At 40.7% G+C, this 24476-nt stretch overlaps 1 protein-coding gene across 3 annotated transcripts in view; it reads right to left on the bottom strand.

Moving 5' to 3' along the window:
• ARID5B (AT-rich interaction domain 5B) overlaps positions 1 to 24476 on the bottom strand; it is a 117533-nt gene that overhangs the window by 36307 nt on the left and 56750 nt on the right. For 2 of the 3 annotated variants that reach the window (XM_042033363.1, XM_042033364.1), the window contains exon 4: positions 2152 to 2264. In XM_042033363.1, the coding sequence (XP_041889297.1) occupies positions 2152 to 2264 (113 nt within the window). Of the gene's footprint in view, positions 1 to 2151; positions 2265 to 3765; positions 3786 to 24476 lie in introns of those variants that run through there. The other variant, XM_042033365.1, reaches the window with a different exon arrangement.

The raw sequence follows: 24476 nt of genomic DNA, 5'->3' as shown, positions 1-24476 counted from the left end.
GAGGAGGATAACCAATGGTGAAGTCAACACGGAGCTTCAGATGACAACTTAACATCCCAACTGTTCCCAGCAATGAGAAGACAGTAGGTGGATCTCTATTCCTCCCCTTCCCCAAATAACCTTCTCCTCCCTCCCTAGTAACCCACTGGCAGGATCTGTACAAAGTGCAGCTCATCTGCTGTAGAGGGTTTGCTTTGCTGTGCTCCTCTCATGGAAGTGTATCCACAGCCCTGAGACACAGATTGATGTGAAGAGCCACAGTGAAGTCAGTGTGACTACATGCAAGGACATTACATCATGAGCATGTCTATTATTTATAATGAAATTAAGCTGGCCAAGATAATTAATGCTATTAATATCTGCACAATGATGAGCACAGTATGACTAGATAAATAGGTGGAATTACTTCTTATCTGAAATATCCTCCCATCTGACTAGTAATGGGAACCCAAATATAAACAGAGAGGATAACAATTTAGTATGAAGTGTTACTGTTGTTTTTAATTATCTAACACCTATACATCAGGTGCTGAAGAGGCAGAACTACTTATACTACAAATTTATACAACAGTCTGGGGTGCTTTGACAATACGGCCTATACCGCAGTTCACTGGCAACATTTAACATGAAAAATGGCTTGGGGGAAGGGGGAATTGAGGGAAATTGAGACATTTTCACACAACGGATTTTGCACATTCTTTCACAGAGAAAACATTCAGACAAACTCTATAGTATCTGGCAGGACCCCGCAACTCAACACACCAGGCTCCATCACCTCTTACCATGCCTGTCTAATACGATAGTACAGACTCCAACTGAGCACAATAGGGCACAAAAAGAAGAGAAACAGTGACTTAAGGGCAGAGCTTCATCATGAACTTCAGCCTCTTTTATCGTCATCAACAGAAGGCACAATTTTAACTGAACTCCTAGGGAGGAGGAGGAGGTGGAATTTAATTTGCCTTCCTATGAGAAACTGAGAGCAGAACACTTCCACTTGACCTCTTTAACCTCCTAATCTCCCAGGACATTCACTGTGTACAACAATACCAACGCAAATGGATCTATACATTCACTGTATTTCCTAAAGAGATGGTCACAACAATGGAAGCATTTTTCAGATACACATCCATTTAATTTATTGAAACAATAGATTTGGGAGGAGTTGGTGTAGAAATTCAGTATATGCAAATCTCATTAGCTCTTTAGCTTAAAAGTATCCAGTGACAAAGTTCTGCCTCAGATAAAAATCAAGCATAGCTCTAAGTAATTTTCCATCTTTGCACCTTAGAGTTTCAAATTAAATCATCTTGAAAGGAGCCATTTGTGCTGCTCTTTTTTTAAAGAGAAAACCAAATTCCTATTTAAAACCACTCAGACAACATAGAAAATAGGATGCAATTTATACTACAGAAACTCCATTTTAAAATATTTTAGGGAAAAGACACAAACCCATAAATATCTTAAAGATTATGTCTATAGACATTAATCAGTGATCCAATTTTTACTTGCAGTATGGGCTAAGCACTGCAGCATATACAGAAGACTCTGTAAAAGCATGCACTATTCAGCAAACCATGGAACATGCAGCTCAGCAGTAAGTATTAAAGAGACAGCCCAGATATTTTTTTTAAGCTTTCATACTGAGTTTCTGCCTTAATCTTTTTTTTTTTTCCTTAATTTAAAAATGCTGAGATCTTAACATCAGGGTAATGTCATTTGTGTTTGCTTCTTAGAAACCATTACTGAGGCAGCTCTTGTTTCATAGTCTGTTTATCTTCAAACTTATATTTAGCAGTACATTGTAACAGGGTGAGCTGCTCCCAGGTTTATTTTTAATTCGAAGATACTGCCACAAACTATGTTTGTGTGTCACAGAATGTGAAAACTAACACTAGGTGCCAAGAAAGCTTAAGCACTACCAGTTACCAACAAGCTGATAGCATTAGGTTGTTAGGTGATTATAGTTGCTGGTAACTTTGAACACAGGCATGATTTAAAGTGAAAAATAAAACTATTGAAACAAAATTATGTTTATCTCTCCAAGAAAATAAGTTACACTCTAACTCTGAAATCGCATGCTGGGAAACAGGCAGGGTTCTACCTAAAAAAAGAAGAGAGTACCGAAAAGAGTATTATTAAGTGATTTACCTTGGCAACAGCTTTGCTTTCAGAATTGTTGTTGGAATCCTTAATGCCATTTAATGAATCTCTTCTCTGTGGGCATGGCTTCTTTTTGCGCGGTCTGCCTTTAAGATTTGGCGCTGAAAATTAATGGAGAACACTTTGAGCACATTGTCTTATACTGGATTCTTAATAGCTGAAAGCATAATAAATAATTCCACTACAATCAGTCACAGAAATGTACACATCTGTCTACAGTAAATGCTTATTACGAGACTCCCATCCTCTATGGGTTACATCTTGACACACTATACATTTCTATAGAATATCCCCCAAGGCAAATCTATTCTACTTTCACATAACTAATTAATATAAAGTCAAACACTGGTCTCCCAAGGACTCAGAGAGAAAGCACAAATATTTCTCCATGGTACAAAAAAGAATAAAATTGAATATTAATAGGTAACTTTGCATTAATCACCCTGCTGCCTTCATTTCTAATCTTCAAGCAAGAGTACTAACTGCTATTTCCAACTTTGGTAAACATCTGGCTTTGGAAATGCTCTGAAATACTGCAATTCCTTACAGCTCCAAGAAATGTTTATATATCCTGTCATTCTTGTCAAAGTTATTCTAAAAAAGTTTAAGAAAAAAAAAAAAATTACCCGAGTCCTGAAACGGATTAAAAAAACCCCTTAACAACTAGTTCTGGAAGTTGACAAGTACTGAAATAAGTGATTGATTGTTTCATAAGGGTTACATACCACACATACAAATTAACATGAATCACTTTCAGTTTTGTCCAATTCTTAAGATAAAACAGCTCTGAAATAACACAGTGACTAAATCCTAACTGTGCTGAGCCATACGAGGAATGGGATATGGATCATCATAAAAAATATCACACTCATCTTTCAATAGTGGTATTACAATATAAATTATGATCATATATAGAAATAACAGATGAAGCAGATGTTAGCTCGTTATTACATGTCCCCTCTGCTTTCAGATTTAAAAATCAGCCTCTGACTACTATGGCAACATTTATAATGATAAACAATCATTAACTAATGACTGTACCGAATAAGATAATTTCCTTTAAACCTTTAATTTCTAGGTAACCATTGTTTTCATTACTTAAAGGGATGATTAGAACAATGTCAGAAATCTAAACATCACAAACCTCTTGAGTGTCTTCTAATTGTTTCTAATCTTACATTTGTCACACAGTAAGCCAGTGGTTTCAGGACATTTTACATTTTAATTAGTTTGCAAACATAATAAAGGGTGCTAATTTGATTTTATAGTTTGAGTAACACTGTCATATTTGGTCTGTTCAGAGAAAAAGAAAAGCTGTGGGTTTAAAATAAAAAGTCAGAATCCTTTTTCTTCCCCCAACACTGGTGTAAGGTAAAAAAAAAAAATTCTATATGTGTGTGTGTATATATATGTGTATGTGCATATGGGTGTAAGCCCATATTTGTGTCTATCTAAAAATATGTTTATCTCCCTACAGAAATATCTCCATCTATCTCCAGTGAAGCACATTCTGCTTATTGAAAAGTACTGCAGAAAGCAATTCTGAAATTGTCATCTGAGGCTAACATGCAAAATCAAACAAAGAGAGAAAGAAATTATTACCCATTCCAGTCGACAAACATCTGCCTGATTTATATCTGTACTCATGAATGCTACAGCATGTGACTGCACACTACGTCGCTGGGAGTCTCGACTTGGTGTGGATGTCAGCCCTACACAAAATGAACACTAAGAGTATTTGCTCCGTGCTTCCAAATCCCCTCCCCCAGCCGCTCCATTACTCATCTAAACAGAGATGAGCGACTCGGCGGGAGCGTGGGATGAGCTCCGAGGACTCCAGCGCCGGCTGCCAGACCGCCAGCCCTGGCCACGCCGCCCTGCCTTATTTATAAACCCCGCGCAACCTTTGATGTCTTCCTGATGCCTACAGGGGTTTTTTGGCACATGACCTGGATGGGATGGACTGATCCTTAACCACGGTCTGCTTCGGCAGTCGCATCTTCTTTGAAAAGGTACTGAAGGAAATAGAAATGTTCCCTCAATTTACTACACTCTGGCACACATGTTAGAAGATTAACCTTTGATCCCCAGGCCTGGCTCAACCAATGGCCAAAGAGGGATGTGGCTGAGCTACCATCAAATATACTTGCATGTGAATTACTTGTCCTTTCTTTCTTTCCTTCATTCCTTTCTTTCTTTTTAACACATAAAGAAACTAGTTCAAGGCTCAGTGTTTTTCAAACACACTTGTTATCCTGAGTTTTGGCACTGTACTTTGTATCACACTATAAAGCACTGCTAATGTTTTGCTAAAAGCTTTAAAAGCAAGAAGGCATTTGTTCCTAAATTCCAGGTATATTGAGCTTGCATATAAACACTGTTTGAATTGGAGCCTTCCATGGCAGAACTGGCACAAACCCACTATGAAATGGGGTATTTGCATTCTCCCCGTGGCTCAGGAGCTGCAGCAGGGAAGGTCTGTCTGCAGCACACACAAGGACCATCCCACATGCCCCATGGTATGATTTTAAATCACCTAAAGCCACTCCAGATCTGACACACAATTAACAAGAAAGCAGCAATAGGAATTAATATCAGAAGAGAAGGTCCTTGCATCTAAAAGCTACTCTGTAAAAGAAAACATTTGACATAGTTCCAGTCACACTTGAAACAAAGCCATTAATATTTGCTCCCTAAACCAGTATAAATAAATGCATTATTTGAAGATTATTGCATTTCAGTGACATTTGTTTTGTTTGTGTGAGCTAGGAAATATGACTAGGACCAAAGAAAGAATTTACAAGTCACAGTCATGTTTTAATTTTGTCATCTTTTGTTTAATTTTTGACATATTCATGAGCACACTGCAAATGTCTTGAATTTGTTATTCATAATTACTTTAAAGAAATTTTACACATTTTGTGGCTTAGTCACATTCAGTTTTCCTGATGACACTGGATGTTCAGTAGGTACTGGACAGCTAAGTGAGTATCCTGTGGGGTTTTTTCTGTTTTCTAGTGGAGAAGGACATCTGGCATGACTACCTAAGAATATCCAAAATCATTCAATTTCTTCATGTGTTTGTGCATATGGCTTTCAAATTCATTTTCTGAAAGCATTTGTGGCAGTGAGACCTGATAACTTGCACATTCCCAGAAGGTGAGAACATAAGCAAAGAAAATTAAAGTGAAAAATGAATAAATAAGTACAGAAAAAAGTTTGCATTATTTGCCACCTCTTTAGTGTGAGTGCCTGTAACAGGAGTATGAGAGAGACAACACAGCACCAGTTAAAAAACTTTCTTTCCTGTGCATTTGACAACATGATTGCCTTTTGCCAGCATGTGGTTTTTCCCACTCCTTTCACCTGCTGAGTCCTGGCAAACCTTTCAGGTATGGCCAGGTAAAACACAGCTAGCAGCAAAATGCACACAGTAAGAGTGAACACTCCTTGAGCTCGGAGGAGTCCCCAAACTGTGGCTGTGCTCTGTACTGCCAAAACACCAGCAATGCCCTACATGTTTTTACTGCAAACTGTTACACCTGACAGGTTAAATGCAAACGCTGTGTCATGCATAGCACAACGAGTTAGATTATCTGTAGGCTGGCAAATCTTTGCTGTCTAAACATATCCCAGTAAGAAGCTGACCTGATGCTCCCAAAGCCTGTTCTTGCACAAGCTGCCTACAGTCTACAGTAACCAAACAAGGACAGTCCAGAGGCATCTGAGCAGGGAAATAAAGACGAGGAATTACAGATAAGCTCAGTAGTAGGCTCTGACCCACCAAGACAGCCACACAGAAAAGAGAGGAGCTCAAGGCTAATGCTGCTCAGGCTAGCTAGATGTTTCCTCAAAGCCAGAAGTTCTTTCTGTTCATGAAGCCAAGAAACAGCATCATTGCTCAAAAATTACATCTTCCCCTCCAGCACTCTCACCAATGTGCAAACATCAGGATATTGCAGGTGACTGGGATAGGCCAGAAGGAGAGGGAGAGGGAAGCTACCCTGCTCACTTAGAAAATTCATAAGGTTGTGGCTACTGTTCTCCAGTCACTATCACCCTCAGTTGTTTGACTTTCACAGACACTGCCTGCTCAGCAGGACATGAGAAACAGGAGAATTTCCAAGCCTCACTGCCGAGAACAACTCCCAGCTCTGGTTTTAACCCACCAAAGGCAAGTTCTATGCAGGGGAAAGAGAAGTACCCAAAAGTGGGAGCTGCCAAAGTCGGCCATGACCATTAACACTACCTACGATGGAAAAACAGTCTGCCACAACAAGACAGCACATTCACCTGCCACCTTCTTTTCCTATCTGTCCAGGATGGGGAAGTGATCACAGAGCTTACCATCTCCCTGTTACCAGGTCAGCCTCACCTGAGCTACATCCACGCTGTACTGTGTACACACAACCACTTCTAGAGGCACGAATAAGTCAAGAGACAATGGCTGTGTGGTTTTGGGATACCTGAATTTAGCAGGTCAGTTACTGTAAAATTACCTCTTTTTTACGAGTCTGATTATCACTGGAAGTCCAGTGAGTTCAACCCTCCCAATAACACTGTTCTCTATATGCATGTATTTTGGCTGATGCAAAAGATTTGTTGTTATAAGGGAGGGTGTTAAAAAAAAATAGTGGCCTTCACACAGCTGAGGTCAAGTTATGTTGGCACTTGGTCAAAATCAGTGGTGTAGCCAAGAGTTTTTAATGAGCCTGGAATGCATTACCTCATTTGTCATACCTGGATCACTTACTCATGCTGAGCCCAAAATAACCTTGGACCTTGCTGGCTGCTCAGCAAACCATGTAAGTAAACAAGTACTGTACTCATGCCTAAAACATGTATCTTTTAATTGCTTGCTCCACATTTCTTACTCTAGAGCACATCTAAACAATAGTAATGCCCACGATCAAAGTTCTTGCCTTTCCGGGCCTCTCTGACCTGTGTAACTATTTCCTCATACGACTTTTGATTCTGGCTTGCTGATACTCCAGTTTCTAAGAAACACTTCAAAAGTAGGAGAAAAAAAGAAAAAAAAAGGAAAAAGGAAAAGAAGGCCATTGCCATATTTTGCTGAGGAATGTACTCAGCATAGCTAATGGACTTACAACTTACACTGCCAACCAGATTCTTCTGGCTGCCTGCTGTTTTTTGTGACCATGTTTCTGTGGCAAGATGAAGGAAGAACAGCATTTTTGCCAACTGCAAAAATCAATTAAAAGAAAAATCAACTGACCTTCTAAAAATCTACATGTCCATCAATAAAGAAGGGCCAGCAGAAGATCTGGGTCTACATTTAGGGAGGGCTCACAGAGTTAGGTGAGCTCTAAATGTAGAGGTGAGAGTGTACCAGATGGAGGTAGTCATAAGCCAGGATTTAGGTGGAGCAGTGTAAGTTGCAAGAAGTGAGTAAACAGGGATGAACAGTGGTGCTGGGTTCAGAAGAGACGTGAGGCAAGGTGGCAGCACAGCTGCCAAACGCATCCACAACCGCTCCTCCCTGAAGGACACCTTGCACAATGTCCCCACACAGAATCTTTCCACACTGTGCCAGTCCTTCACCTATCTTCTGGTTTCCACACACATGCATAAAAGCTGTAATACCAGAATCCTTGGCCCTAAGCTGCAAAACCATCAATACACACAGAACAGATTAGGAGATCTCCCCTCCGAGGGAGGTGGAAATGGCAGGATGTGTCAGATTCCAGAGCTATGAATGATTCGGGTGCCAAACAGAAGCTGGAGGTGGCATACAGAGGTGCCTGGCCATTGAAGTCAAGGTAAGAAGAACAGCCCCAGGTCTCCACAAAATCCATGAACTGACCGTGCCTCTTAGCAGGTGGCAAATAGCTGGTTGCTGAGGACATCCCTAATGCAGCCTGGCAAAAGTTAGCTCTTGGCTGAAAAGCATGGTTACATGTTGCACCTTTTAAAATGTAATGAATAGAAGGTTAACAGGTTTCATGGCTTTAACACTTACCCCTCTAGGGGGCTTCCGGCATTCTGCAATATCTGGAAGTTGAGAAAAGCATATTGCTGATTTAAGCATGGTCTCAAAAAACCTTGCATACGTTGTGGAGTCCCAGCTGCTTCCTTGATTTCCCTGTCACCACCATCTCTTTATTTTATCTCCTTCCCCTCATTCCCTTTTCTGCATTTTGACTTTGGGACCGTACATTTAATTTATTTTCCTTTCACCCCGGAAAGTTTATTTAAAATCTTTTGACTCCTGGAAACAGGGTCCAAAAAGGAGGGCTTGGGGCATTTATTGCCCAGGCATGCTGAGCTGAAGAGGAGCAAGCTGCAAGTAAACTAATACTGCATCAAAAGGTTACAATTTAAAGCGGCTGAAAAATAAAGCAAAAGATCAGACTACGCTTAAAAAGCCCCAGACCTGTGTTTAGGAAAAAACAGTATCAATTGAATTTGGGGAAGGTCTCAATGGGGGTCCTAAGTACACCTATGGAAGTCAATGATGAGCACCTACCAACAACTCAAGCTCTCACCAAGCTGTGGAGGTCACACAGCCGCTCTGCATACACACAAGCACACCCCTCATGCTTACTCAAGCTGACATTAAACAGCTTGAATATTAAAATTATTTTTACTGGACTTTTTCTAAATGAAAACACTTGTTTATTCCTTTCTTTATAATGGAACATGCTAGGCCTGACCGGGAAACTCCAGAGCAGAGCAGTGAACAACCTTGCAGGAAACATTAAGGAATTATGTGCTTTCTAACCCACACGGAGAAAGAGCGGACTTGTGTAGCCATTTCTGAAAGTTTTGTTTTGGAAATGAGATATCCCATGCTCCATGTGGGGAAAATCAATTTGCTACCTCTCTAAAGAAAACATTCCCCATTTGGAAATAAGTGAAACAGACACTTCCTTGTGTGGATTAATGTGGAGACATATGACTTGCGGCAGACTGTTGTTTTGACCCCCCTCCCGACCAGACAATCTCCGAAGAAAGCAAAATGCCAGTATTTTTCATGAAATACAGACTAGCATTGCTTTTAACAGAAAATTTAGAGGCACCGCAAACATCAGGTTGGCCAATTTCACCAAAAACTGAGTGTTTATTTTTTCCATGGAAGACGGAGGCAAGGTTCAGGATGAGGCTTGGAGTCTCTTTTTCTTCATTTCAGCATGACTGGATGTTAAAAATTTTCCTTGATCTAGACTTCTTTATGTCCTGCTGACTAATGTGGGTTCAAAAAAAATGGAAAAAAGTTTTTCTTTTATTTTTTTTTTTCTGGACAAAATCTATACGTGTGTTGGAAATTATGAAGTGCAGCAAATTGAAAAGGGAAGCTGAAGACTTCAGAGAAAAATCTATGCTTGACGAATATGTGACATTCAAGTAGACCTTAGAGCAAATTAAAATAATAATAATAAAAAAATCCAGTGTAGGCCTATTGCTGGCTACAGATGACAGGATTAATACTAATGATTCAAAAAGAGGCAGAGGTGTTTGGTAAATATTTGTTCCATATTTGCAAAGAAGCCAGATGATATGCTTGCAAAAGAATATAATTAAAGCCAGTCAATTGACTTGGTTTTACAGAAACCAGATCTTAAAACAACAGAAAAGAAAAACAAACAAAGCACCTTATTTTACACTTTGAAACTATAAGCTTGGTTAGAGAAACTAGCTGCACACATGGAACTTACCTGCATTCAGTAAGACAGCTGATTTAATATTAGATAATACTTTGATTAAAAAACAGCACTACATCATTTTATTCAAGCGTATATTGAATGGTTTAAGAATTAGCTAAACGGCATCAGTGGGGAATTTCTACCAAATGAAAAAATTTCTGGTGGGATTCCACAGGGGTTGCTCCTAGCCTTGCTAGTATTACAAATTTTCATCAGTGAAATAAATACAAAGTCCCTGACAGTTACATTCACACGGACACAAGGACTGGCACAATGCTAAGACTGACTCATACAAATGAGTAATCAGAGGGAAAACAGACCAGGAAAACACAATGCTCCTCAATACAACTCCAGGATGAAACCTGCAAACAAGGATTACAGGTCCCATTGACCATGCCAAGGGTGACTGTTCATAGGCCACTCCCCACTGGAAATTCAACATACCCTGATAGGAAGATGCTGTGGCCAACGGGTTATCTGCCTTCAGGGAGGTCTGAATAACTCAAGCTGTGCTGGGTTTGAGCAAAAATGACTGAGAAGTGACTTCACTAGGTAATAGGAGTGCCTCAAAGGTGAGAAGAAGCTGGTACTCAGAAGCGAGGAGGCATAACCAGGCATGCCCAGGCACTGCAGTCCCCATACCTGACCCAGTGTCAGAATACGGAGGCACGCATACAACCAGCTTTCTCAAGGCCTTTGGGAAAAGCCTGAGCCAGACACAAGCTGGTGTGCACAGTGCAGGAAGTAACACATGAATTTGAGGGTCTGGAGGGTTGAGATGTCAGACTGGAGCTGGGTGTCCCGCCTCAGGCACGGCAAGGGCCGGGCCCATGCTGCTGCCAGGAGAGCCTGGCCACTGCGGGCGGCTGCAGCAGCCTGGCTGGCTGCACGATGAGGCGTCCAGCTGTCTGGCTCTGGTCCTTGCTCAAACAGCTGTTTCCCTTCTCCTTCAGAAAAAAGGTGGTGAACTGGATGAAAGAGTTCGCCAGCAATTTTGGCTGATGAGCCACTACTTGGGGTTCATACCAGATTAGATGACTCAGTGGTTCTTCTGGTGAGAAACTGCATGAATATAGGATCAAACACAGCGAAGTACTGAGCAATGCAGGACAAGGAACATGAAGAGCTGCAGTCTTGATTCAGCAAAGTACATGCCTAACTTGTAAAGACCTGGAGCATGCAAAGACCTCTGATGACCTCACTGGGGCTATTCACATCTTTGAGGCTGAGCCTGTGTTAAGCATTGAACACAACCAAGCCAGCATGGCTCTCTGTGTCACTAATGGGAAAGAAGCATTCAAGCTCTGAACAAAGAAATCGTCCTATCTCATCATGAAACACCATGTGCTTGGGCAGCATCACAGGATCAGACATGGGTTCATCAAATTTCCCTTTCCTTCAGAAATCTGCAGTCAATCTCCAGCCCCAAAGCCCTCCATCCCCAAAGGTCACCTCCTCGGAAGCTGCGCCCAGCAGACAAGAGGCTTCACTTTCTGTCAGAGGGTCAGAGCAACACTCAAGAAGTGTAGGTCTGACTTCCCAAAATAGTGTGGGTTAAAAAAAAAAAAGAAGCAAGCAAAGAAAGGAAAGTGAGCAAATGAGCAGGTTCTAACAGATTATGTAATAGCCAAGACAAAAGCAATGCAAACGCAGCAGCAAGATGTGAAAATGCACAGCAAACCCATGCAAGCCAGCCTGCCTGATCAAAAGTCATCAGAACACTTAAGGTAGTCCTTCCATTAGAGTGCTATAGAAAATAAAAGGCAAATCTTAAGACAGCTTTCCTAACAATGTTTCTTTTTCTCTCCAGTAAAAGCCAGCGTTCGTGTAATTGCTGTCTAGCAGAGTCAGCAGTACCCAATGGAGACATGACCTACATACCTCAGAAATACAATAGATACGTAACCAGTCGTATCCACATCGATAGACAGATGAGATGGGCTAATTGACTGATGGACACTGTGCACAAATATAAACAGGCAGAAATTCATGCCAGAAGGGTAAAATGGACAGTTTCCAAGACCTTGCTTTCAGGAATGACAACGGCAGGTAAGGAAGCAATGATCATCAAGTTGTGCACAATGTGAAAATGACAGATATATTATTTAAATAATCTCTTGCATTTCTGATTTGGAACTGATTATATCAGTTGTTTTTTTTTTGTAGTGTAAGAATATTGTAATTTCCTCTCTTTTTTTTTTCCCTTTGCACTTGATCATTGCACTGCAAAGTAATCAAAATTTGTTAGGCATAATCAACCTGCATGAAGATATTAGTAAAGTGACAAGCAAAAACTACAGAGTAAGCTCCCCCCTTTGATGCCTACGTTCAGCTGCCACCATGAGGACTACACAAGGTGTTAGGCGGAGGCAGGAGCAGCAGCCACAGCCTAAGCAATGCTCCCATTCACATCTCTGGGTCATCACCAACTTCACCAGCAACACTTGCCTTGCCAGGCCCCCCCATCACAGCACACAGAGCCAACAAGGGATTCGGGGACAACTCTGCTTCTGTAGACAGCTTGGGAACAAAGCCTTGGCACCCTGGGAGATCTGCATACACCTGACATGGGGTGTTATTGCTGAGGTGCAGAGGGGATGTTGCCCAGCACTGCTGAGCACAGGAAGGGATCTGCACTTCTTCACCAGTAAAACACAGCAGTGGAACTCTGGCAATTTCGTCAGGTTATGTATGACCAGCTAGGGAATCTGTATAAGTCCCAAAACACCCCAAAAATGGTGGTTTTAAAGTCCTGATTGTCAGATCATGTGCCCAGTTTAAATGAGTGCAAACCCCATGGACTCTGTGTAATCATCCCAAACATCAACACAAATAAAATTGAACTCATCTCTGCATTTTGGCCCTAGTAAATCTCTAGCACTCAGAAAAATCCAAATAAAACTGAGCTGTATTCATAAATTTATCTGAGCAGGGCAGGGTTTAAACTAAATATGCAGTCAGTTGAGCAATATTCTTCCACAGTCAATACTGGTTCTTAGGAAATTATCTGAGTGAATTAAGTGGAGGACTATTAAACAATTTACACACTTCCTTGTGTTTCACATGTCTAATTATAGCTGTGTTTGTCTCTCCCCGCAGAACTGTTGTATACCACATGGTATGCATATTTCAGCATCCAGCATTATTAACTCATGACCGACTGTCAGTTGATCATTATCTAACACATGGGGTCTGCAAAAAAAGCCTTATTTGGGCAAAAGCAGGCTCCGGACCCGCTCCCGCTGCATTTTCCTCCGAAAGAACTTCAGTTGGATTATTATTTGCTGTCAATGGAAACTCCGAGGTTACTTATGTGAAATCTGCAGACAGGAAAATAAATCCTCACTGAGTTTAAACACTTAGTTGATATTAAAACCATCTCCAGCTTGGCTGGTTTAAAGAAAACTCTCAGTTGCCCTCTAGTGTCCCCCTGCTGCCACGCCAGGCAGCCTGGCCACCACAGCCAAGGTCACACTATTTAACCTGATTTCATGCCCACAGATTTATTATTTGCCTAATATTTTGCACAAAAGGGCAAAGGGGGATGCTTTTTATCCCTGGAAATTTCAGGGCTCGGGCCCTGGAAGCCCAGAGCTTGCATAATGTTTACAGCTGTAATTGTGGCGCATGACACACAGGTTTTATGAGCAAGAATCTCTGAAATCACTCTGTGCGCTGCACTCCATAAAGTTCATTCATAACTAAAAATAGACTAATGTACAAACTGATTTAGCATTATACTGAAGCTAAGGAACACAGGGAGTCTGCAGAATTCCCTAATATGGAAGAGAAGCTGAGTTTTCAAAAGCAGCAGTTTATTTGTTTCTGAAAATGGACAACATATGTAAAAGATTTAATATACAGAACCAGGTGTATATATAGCCTAGATCTTCATATGTGCCCATTTTTGTTCTATATAAAGGCTTTATACAGCCTGAAACTATATATTTAATAATAGATTACTAAATTAAGTCGGCACAATCACTTCATAAAAAAAAATAATTTCAATTTAAAATACAGCTGTAGGGGTTTGGACAATTTCCTGCATAATAGAGGCCCATCCCTGAAATGTAAATAACACCGGTATTAAAACAAGTCAATCAGGCACATCAGGAAAAAAAAAGGTACATGAAAACAAATCCATTTTCCAGTCTATTCTAAGTAAGGATGCCAAACTTTTATTTTATTTGAATGCTGCTTTGATACATTACTACTGCTTCAACCAGCTTTTGTTTTTTTCCCCCCATAAATGCCCTGTTCTTCCTTAGAGAAATTCAGGGCTGACTAAGTCTTAACATTTTGAACACAGCAAACCATCAGGGTTTTGCAATAAGAATTATTCACTGCCTTCCTGTGTACTGTCAGTATTCTTAAAATACTGTAACTATAAAATTAAACAGTGTGCTCTTCAGAAACACATGACGTTGCCTGCTCTGTTTTTTTAACTGTAATTGTGCAATTTTAAAATTTTCTTCTTTCTCAATGCCTTCTCCCCAAACAAATACCTTTGATAGTTATACTGTTACAAAAACGGTTTACACTTTTTTTTTTTAACTTACAGGCCACCTGTAATATTATCGAATGATTACACAGTAAGAATGACAAACATTACTTTATTTGGTATATATCCTACGTTAATTGTAAGGCCTTCTCTTCTTAATTTGACAAGACTGAAATATCACAAGAAGTACATATGGCAATTCAGAAAATATAATCAGGGAAAAGGCAAAATGAACATTTCAGAAGACAAATGATTTGATTTGCATAAGCAGATATTTGTAAGGCTCCGCCTTTCTCTACTGCTTGAACAGCACTTTCCAGTTCTCTTGCTCTCACTCCCACAGCATAGTTCACAAGCATGGTAATTGCACTTTCTACCCCAAAGTGTTGCCCCTATCGGTAAGAGGAGGCTTTTTCCAACAGCAGTCAGCGATGCCGTAGGACTCGGAAGAGGTGACGCTGTGCATCCAGGCAAGGAAGCAGCAGGGAGGTGCAGGGACCCTGACCCAGTGGCTCCAGCCATATGTGCTGTCCCAGCACCCCCACTTTTCAGAGGAAGGTTGTGTCTCAGCTTCAACTAGCCAGAGTCCTAAAATACTGAAACTGCCACTGAAATAATGAAGGGGGTAGTATGGTCCCAGCACCACCTGGCCATGTCAGGGATCACCTGCTCCCAGACCCATATCTCAGGGACAGGGTGGGACCCCTGGCAAGCCACTGCCTGCTTTGCCTGGTCTCTTGGGCAGTGCCTTTCTATAGTTTTGCACAATACCTGATGTGCTCTGTTGGCTTAGGCGGCTGGAAGACTGTGGTAAGTTCACAAAGCTCAAAAAATTCTTTTCTTTACTTCATGAAATACACAGCAAGAATTTTACTGACTAATTCTGGCGAGCCCCATCCTTCTGACAGCATCTGGAAGGGCTCTGACACTGTACAGGAATCCTCATCCTTATTTCCAATAAAGAGTTTGCTCCACTCCCAGATTCACCCACTTCTCCTTCTGACGGATTTAAGTTTTTCCTAGACGCCTCCTCGTCAGCCATGACCTGAAGCTGCTTTGTTTAGGAAATCGGACAAAATGACATGGGTGACCAAACCAACATACCTAATTTTAAACAGATAACAGTAACACCAAGACAAATCATCACCTCTCTGGATTTCCAAGTATACTATTAAGCAGACTTGGACTTCAGCTAAGGTGAATATGAAGATTCATTGCCCCAAGAGATAAATATTGACTGAGGAAAAGCAAAGGTCAAATTGGCCAATATTCACTCAAAAAACTCTAAATCTTGATGCAGTGTAACATATACTCTGAATGTCTTCATCAGCTATCTCTGAAGATCTTTTCATTATGACTAAATACTACAAAAGTATCTTCTCCCCTCCAAAATTCATATTTTAAAACCAGAAACTCAAACACACCTACTGCAAATAGGAAACATTCTGTGCCAATGGCCTCAGCAAAAGGAGATGTGTGATTTGCAAGTGTTATCTGCCCAGTCTGCATGCCAAAACTCAGTAGCCCTGAACTCTGAAGATGTGAACAACAAAAAATTCTGACTCATCACATGACAATATTTCAGACTACTATGAACAGGAATTTCTTCTTTGGTAAGGACTAATGCAGTCCCTTCTTCCTATGTCTCAAATATCTGTAGATTAAGACGGAAATTTTATCTCTGGCTTCTATTTCACATAAAGATTTACCCTGGTAGAATGCCAGTCAAGAGTTTTGGGGCAGTTATAATCCTATTATTCACTGTGGCAAGTATATTAGTCCTATTATTTATCTAAGGTTTCAAGCTTACTGCCTGCTTTCTGAAGGTCTTCTACCATGCTATTTTTGTCTGAAGCCACAGTGCTACGGACTCTTTTCCACACAACAGCACTGTTGAAAGCAAAAATTCCAGGAAACCTGTAAAAGCTGATTTTTCTGAAGATGCATTATGAAGGAAGACACTTGAATCCTCTGGATTTTCTATGAGGTTATTCCCAGAACTCCCCTCAGCACCTTCACACAGTCACTCAGTCATTGGGAAGGTTTTAGCACTCCTACTCCAGTGTTCATTCAAACAGTCCAGCATGGCTGGTGAACTCCTACTTCTAACCTTCTGTCTTCACTAAACAGTCAAACGTAGTGGATTTGTTGCCATCACCATGGAGATCTGTTGGTTTCAAATTAGGCACAAACTGTTTGTTTCCTTTGCTATTTTTACTGTGTTTTAAGCCTATTATGCTCCTCCCACCCTGCCCTTTCCTTATCTTACTGGCAAGTAAGAAAAACTGGCTTCACTGGGAAATCAAATCCTAGGCACAGAAACTCCTGAACTCTGTGGAGGATGGCGATGGTCTCCCCTTCTCAACTGCCTTCCCTCACTGTTGACAACCACTGAGGCTGCACAAGGTCAGACTGCACTGATGAGATGACACAGAAGGGCCAAATGAACTAAGTCCCTGCTGGCTGGAAGAAAAATGTGAGCCTTGCTTTGTGCAGTTTCATAGTTAGGCCTGCTAAGGGTGGAAGAATTAATTTACTCACTGCAAAAGGGAATAAATAATAGGCAGGGTTCGGTCTCACATTTGCAATGACATGAACGAACCACCAAGGGCTGCCACAGGAGAAATGGCCCTGGCATGGCAAAAGGAACCAGGATGGGGATGGGACCATGTGGCAAGGGGGGCAAAGGTGAGGAACTGAAGAATAGAAGGACTGAAGCAATAGGTACTAGGGGGATCCAGACTTCTGGACAGTTTGGATTACACGCAGAAAGCAATTAAATCCAGGCAGGTCAAAGTGTCACCAAGAGACACCCGGGCTATTGCAGTCAGATGCTATGGAGCACCCTCTCCCCATGGAAAGGCCGTCCCACACCGCTGAAAGCATGGAGGAGTTGTTAATTGACTCCCAAAGATGGGAAGTCTCTAACAGAAGTTGCTTTGGAGGCACAAAGAAAGACACAAGGACCAATAGTGCTGAATGTAGGTTTCCCACAGCCCAAGTCAATGGGCTCCCTGTGCCAAAAATGCAGCAGGCTGGGATCTGACAGTCCCAAAGCTGCATAAGCCAAATGCAAGCCTTTCCCACAGTTCTGTGACAGGTACATCGTTGCTTTAAAACAGCATCAAGTCTCCACTAAAACAGTCCTCTGCTTCTGGAATCATATGCAATCCATAATATGGAACTTACGTTTAAGTTCAAAGACCAATTAAAAAAAAATAAAATCAATGAAATGCTTTTATGAAAGAGAAGATTGATCTGCAGCTTATAGCTTCCAGTAATGTAATATTTTAGAACTTTAATAAATAATGCTTTTATCTTGATTGCAAAATAATACCCCTGCCATGAAAACACAGAGCAGAGGTAGGAAACTGTTCAACAAGAATTAAAATGTCACACTTTGCACAGAATGGAGCATTACAATTATTGGTGAAACACATTTTTCAAACTTGTTGACACAAAATTAACAATTACATACATCACTTAATTCTATAAGTGCCTATCTCTCAAAGTACCCATTAGGCAACCATGCCTAGTTCAGTTTTAATATACATGCAGGCTTTGCAGCACAGAGGGGATGTAACTATGCGAGCGCTGGCACAGTAAACCCTGAAATGGCAAGTGCTATTAAATTGAGATGCAATCACGTTGAAAGGGAAACATTAACAAACAGCAGACAATTGAGAAGAAAATACAGGGCGCTTGTGTTCTAATACATGTGCCTCAAAACCTTATATAACTATTCATTGTCTAGTTCATCTGGCCAGGGGCCCAGTTTGCTCTATGCTATGCTATACTAATTTTATAATAATAAACTGTTATACAAGCTTTATGCAGTCATGCATATGAAGAGGTTGTGGAACACATTACATTTGATTATGTTTCTAGCAAAGACACCATCTTGAAATTAAACATAGCCTGGTAGAAGTTTAAAATACAAAAAAAACCCCAACCAAAACAAAAACCCCAAACAACAACAACAACAAAATCCAGAAAGAAAATAAAAGACAAATTAAAGGAAAACGAAACAAATGTATGGGAACAAATCATTTAAAAAACCCAAACAAACAAAAAAATCCTTTCTAAAAGGCTCCTTTCCTCCCCTATCACCTCCACATTATGCATGACAGATGAATACCACTAATCCCATAATACAATGCAAGAATCTGCATGTTTCTGGACTATGCTCACTGGAAGACAAACAGTGATTTTTGGAAATGCATGGTTGTTTTTTTTTTTTAAATACACCTTTTTTTTGTAAAAACAAAGGAAAATGGTTTACAAAGCCCAAAGGAATGCATGAAATAGCTGGGGTTTAAAACCCCTTAATGTTATTTTTTGCTTTAGCATGAACCAACATGAACCACTGAGATGCCTTAGTTAAGATTTATCCGTACCACAAAACGTGTAGGATAGCAGTTGGAAAACTTGGGGATAAGAGACACAGGGCACAAAAACATATAGACTAAAAACCAGATGCGATTCAGAAAAGTCATTTCATATTCCGCATTTGTCTGTGGAATTGTCTGAGAATTTTCTGCTCTACATTATTTCCAGGTTTATCACAGCCGTTCAAAACTGGCTATATTTAGTCACTGACCAGTGCCAGAAAGCACTACCAGACTCTAGGATCATGGCATATTTTAAGTTTGATATCTCATCAGCCATCAAGGCCAGAAATAAAATGCCTGTTATAATCAAAAAAAGCCTCAGACCTCCAAGATACATAAGGGATTTTTTTCAGCTAAGTCATGAGATATCCCAATTCAAAAATCACATTATTCTGATTACCATTGTGTGCCTGATACTTCCCGACCACCCCCTACATATTTTGATTTCAACATTTTAACATCTCATCTAAAAAAATCCCACTAAAGCTAGTGAAGCAATGTTTTATGTGGGGCCCCTGAGGCACTTCCACATGCAAATACCACCAACCACACACCAAAGGCAAAGAGTCGGCACTCAAGTGGCACTGAAGCCGATGGGTGTAAGAGCAAACCCCAAAAAACTTTAGTGCCAGATTCTGATCTAAATCACAGCACTGTCAATTCAAAGTAATTGACTCCTGTGGATTTACATGAGTGGAAAGGAGATCCTAATCTTGTTCTTAACCTCTACCTTTGAAGTAGAGATGATCATAAATCCGGTTTTCCTATCCAACAGGAAAATGTCAGAATTTCATAACTTTCCTCAAATCGGGCAGGCAGTCAAAAATGTTCTGAGCAACACTAACAGGCTTTTTAATTTTAACGTGTCTAATGAAAAAAAAACAACTGGAAATACTTCTACAGATTAAGACTCTCATCTCAAATGGTTTTGACAAGACAGTGCATCTCACTGAATGTGGGCCCCAAAGCCCTCTGCTTGAACAGCAAGTGTTGAGTTCCCTGAGCTGCTACAATGGTACAGCCACTGGGGAGACTGCGAAACAGCACCAAAACTCATCCAGAGAAAAGGATGGGTCCAGGACATGGCCACACTAGCACCAGCTGTGACAGCGTTGGCCCCGAGAGTATGTCAACCCATGATAAAACCTAGTCCTTCCAATCCTAGACTAAGCATTTCATTTCAACCTTTCTAATGAAAAAAAAGGAGGGAAAAAAAGACCAAAATCCAAACAGACATATAGTGGCTGTGGGCTGTTACTGTGGAAAAGATTTCCATTTCATTTAAATGGCATCTTCCAGTGCTAAAAAAAGCATGAAGGACTTGACTCAGTTGTCTCAGAATGAGACAACCTTGTGTGAGGTAGAAGTTACGCCAGAATTAAAATGCAGCAAGAAGTGGGAATCAGGTGGCAATGCAAGAGAAGGGCTGGAGCCAAGCCCTACCAAGGGGTTTGCCTGCAGCTTATACCCATGGCCAAATGCTCTTACCAAAGGAAGCAGAAACCTCACCCATTCTCTAGCTGCAGGTGGAATGCAAAACAAGGTGGCAAAACTCTCTTCAGTCACTAAGGAGTTTTTATTGACTCTCTGTAACCTATTTTAACCATTGTTACCTTGCTTTGGTCTAGGCTTCTGAAAACTGCCAGCCAACTGCAGCCTCCTGCAACTGCATCTGGCTGCATGACCCACCTCCTCTCTGCCTTTGACTGACATGCCAATTGGAGCTTGTATTTGCTACTTTGAGACTGTCTGATTTTCATGGATCTGCATGCTTAGACCCAGTCAGCACAGCCCTGATGCCTTCTTCTCCAGCTCACCTGAAATGGGAGCTGATGTTACTGCTCATTCATCTTGGCTTCCTTTGCTCTCCCGAATATTTCTGATGGTTGCTAGGCAACTATTGTTGAATACATGCATGAGGCATTAATTGTATGAGCACTTTAAAAGAGGAAAATTCTTTAAAACTGAGGACACTGCCATACCAAAAATAGGATATTTCCTTTATGAAGGGCAACACTCGTGGCTGGGAATGTTGAAGGCTGCAGTATGTCAGAGGCCAGATGAGTCATTCAGATTACTCACATGCAGCGCAGCACAAAAGCAGCATCTTAGCAGACCTGACTTTATAATAAAGTTTTATTTTAAATTAAGTGCTTCAGATCTAGTTTTATCTTCTGACTGCTGTCATTGGGATATCACAGTCCACATTTTCATGAAATTAATTGCGTTGGGTCCAGCTGCTGTTACGGTGTTTGAAGGCAGGGAGTGTATCCATTCAGTACCTTCTAAACCAAACATGGCTCCAGCAAGTACTCCTCTTTGCTACACTTCAAAGAGATACTGTAGTCTCACTGCTGATCCTGAGTGTTCTGTGCTCCTTACCCATAAATGTGGACTTCATTTTATAGGGTCTTTTTTTCCAAAATACATTCCAATGTCATGATCAAGCTCTAAAGACAGTAAACACAGACTTCCATAAATTGACTTAAACTTCTAAACTAAGTAACTGCAAGGATTTGCAGCTAGGTAATTTTTTGAGGGGGGGTTGTTTTATAAAAACCCCATCTCTACCGTAACTAAACATTCACAATGTACATGTATTCATCTTAATTACAGGCTGCCTTTCAAAACAACCAGCACCAAAAACCCCCTGAAGAACCATCATTTTCTGGCAGATGAGTAGAACGATTATGGTTCATTGCAAAATCGGGATGCTATAAAAGAATGAGGGCAACTATATTACTAATTTTGAACATGGTATTCTGAGCTAAGAGCTGCTCAAGACCCTGGGAACAATCTTTTCCATTTTTCAAGCTTGTGCTCTACCTCTGTGGAAGTATGTAATGGGACACAGGCTCAACTCAGCAAAGTTCAGCTGAGGTTTGTAAGACTTGAAGGTGAAGGGACTTATTTCATCAGGGAAGTGAGAAGCAGAATCATCAACACCTACTTAAAGTAAACACGCCACCCCACAGCATAGAGCTGTTTTTCAGTGGGAGTTCAACTTCTTCTACAGTTGCAAATCCAGAGTGAAACACAGGAGGGTGATGACAGAGCTGGAAGATCGCACAGTACCTCTCTTTTGAAGCAGCAGCACTGTCTGTGAATATCACCCATGTTAGGAGGATAACCACCATTAGTGTTTTCACATATTCTCTCACCCTTTCTGTGACCTGAAACTGGTGATTTCAAATAAATTCATTCTCTTCTACTATTCACTTGTTTCTAACACCTTCCTTTTAGTTAACATCCCTTTAAAGCTATTACAAGGCTAAGGTGACCAGAGATGTCTGTGAGGGACCCATCGGGGAAGACTCATGAAGTAGGTACTGTAAGTCTGCAGATGATCTTGCACTGTGTTGCCACACATTTAAATGAGATGCTACTGAGTTACATTTTCCATACTTCACCTGAGGAGACAGCCCTTTGCAGAAGTTACTAAAAGTGGCCTAAAATAGACCTAAAATTCTCCCTGAGCTGATCTCCCAAAGAGAGAACAGGCCAGGGATTGATCAGACCCCAGAGCAGAGGAGCACACTGCCTGGTCAGTGCTCTGAGGCAGGCAACTGCTCATGGTGGATGGGGGAAGGCAAGGAGAACCAGAGGACACAGGCTATCAACAGCCAGCAGTGTGGATCAGTGAAGACAGTCCCAACACACCAGCTTCCTCCATAATCCTGTTCCTCAGTCTCCCATCTACAGAACAGATGCAAAGCTCTGCCTTATCTAATTAAGACTGCAAGAAAATCTTTGAAGGATTGTTTTATCATGTAATGGACACAAGATCCAGCACAATCTAGCCTCTACTGGCCTAGAGGCTATAAATTACATACATTAATAAAATTATAGTTTTTAAGGCCTGAAAGGAATTAGTAGGATATCAGTGCCTTGTTTACCTTCTGCAGATATTGCCTATACAGCAGAGTGACTACTGGATGAAGACAGTACCTCTTCCTTGAGTAAGGGTCATGTCTTTTGCAAAGCAGTCTTGATTTAAAGGATTCAAGTAATAAAGAATCTATGCTACTCCTAGCTAAGTTGTTCCTATGGTTAATTACCCCTCACTGCTAGGTAACTGTGCCTTAGTTTCAGCATTAATTTATCTGCTTCCACTTTGAAGCATGGGGTCCTGCTATGTGTCTGTTTGCAAAATTACAGAGCCCTCTACTGCCACAGGTCTTCTCCTTATGGAAGTACTAACAGACTGTGATTGGGCCCCTTCTTAGTCTTCTCCTCCGTGAACTCAATGGAGTGACATTCTTCAGTCTTCCACTTAAAAGCAAGTTTTCTGTCCCATGAATTGCTTTTTGGGTCCTTCCTTAACCCTGTCCAGTATTTGCATATGCAAAGCACAGGCATCAGAATGAGGCACAAAGATAAAAGTAGGGAAAAACCTTCTCAATAAAACTTCCTGCTCTTCCATGTTCCTCTACAAGCCCATAATTCAGAATAATACATTTGAGTATTAGTAGTGCAGTTATTCCATGAAATTGTACCACCCTTTTTGCAGCAAGCCATCATCATGTGACTGACTAACCAAAAATGTTAGCTCTTAGGGGGTTGATAAGATTTCCTCCAGCATTAGAGGCAGGAGTAGTAACACCTCTCTATTTCTTCTCTCTATTCCCTGCTTATTAATCCAAGAACCAGGTTTGCTCTCCTACTCCAATCAACTGGTTATCTATCATTATCCCCAAGTAATTTATGCCATTAAGACCAACACAACAGCCCTGAGGCAGACGGAAATGCTGCCAGATCACTGAAAGACCAAGATTCACCTGTATCTAATAATGAGGCCCAAACTTCAGCTGAAATGTAAACTATGACTGCTCCACTCGCCTTTAGCCCATCACGGACAATAAATTAACTAAAAAAAAAAAAAATCACAAAAAAGTCATAATTGCCAATGATAACCCTACAAAAAACCCAACGCTACTTCTTTTACTAAAATTTGCCTTCACTTTCAGGACTTAGGCATAAAAACAAGGTCCTAGAAAGAAACTACCAGCATCCACTGGCTATAGACACAAGGAAAAAGGGCTTGCTGAGGTCTCTTAAGCTATTTGTGTAAACGATAAACTAATTGTCCGTGATCTGTCTGATCAAGTTTACAAAGATGCTGACAGGTAATGTGAACTTAAACAGCACTAGTGTCAATAGACAGAAAAAGCCCTACTCTGGATCCCCCTTAATACCCTCACTTGATTTCAGAGAGAGAAAACTATAGCAAGAATTTTAATGACCTATTTTGCCTCTTCTGCAATTTGATTTAAAAGCAAATTCACAAAAACCCAGCCACGTGGAATTTAAATTCTGCACAAGTCTCACCCACCAGCAATTACTACTGCAGTGTTTAAAATTTTAAAAGAAAACAAACCCAAACCTGAACAAAACACTATTTTTCAATTAATTTTCTTACTTTGATTTCTCTCCACATTGCCTCATCTCCCAATTAATGTGATTTTGCTGAGTGTGCCAGTTTCTTAAAGACACAGCTATAAAATGTATGGACTAATTGTTGAGCAGAACTGAAGAGCTATTAAAACTGCAATAGTACAGCACTTCCAATGGTAGTCTATTATTTCTACATGATTGGTTTTGTACAGTCCAACTCATGCAGTGAAACTCTTAGATAAATTAACTCCTTCGTTTTGACATAAACATCAAAGGGAGAATTAAAGGAGAATGAACATTCTTTTCTGCTGCTATTTTAGACATACTGTTCATAACATCCACGCACGTTCCTGGAAAGTTACA

Source organism: Corvus kubaryi, unplaced genomic scaffold (assembly GCF_017639235.1).
Source record: "Corvus kubaryi isolate FWS band 111438036 unplaced genomic scaffold, C.kubaryi_AGA036_p1.0 37357, whole genome shotgun sequence".
NCBI classification, from domain to species: Eukaryota; Metazoa; Chordata; class Aves; order Passeriformes; family Corvidae; genus Corvus; species Corvus kubaryi.
The sequence above is the reverse complement of the archived record's forward strand: the minus strand, read 5'-3'. Positions and strand labels throughout refer to the sequence as shown.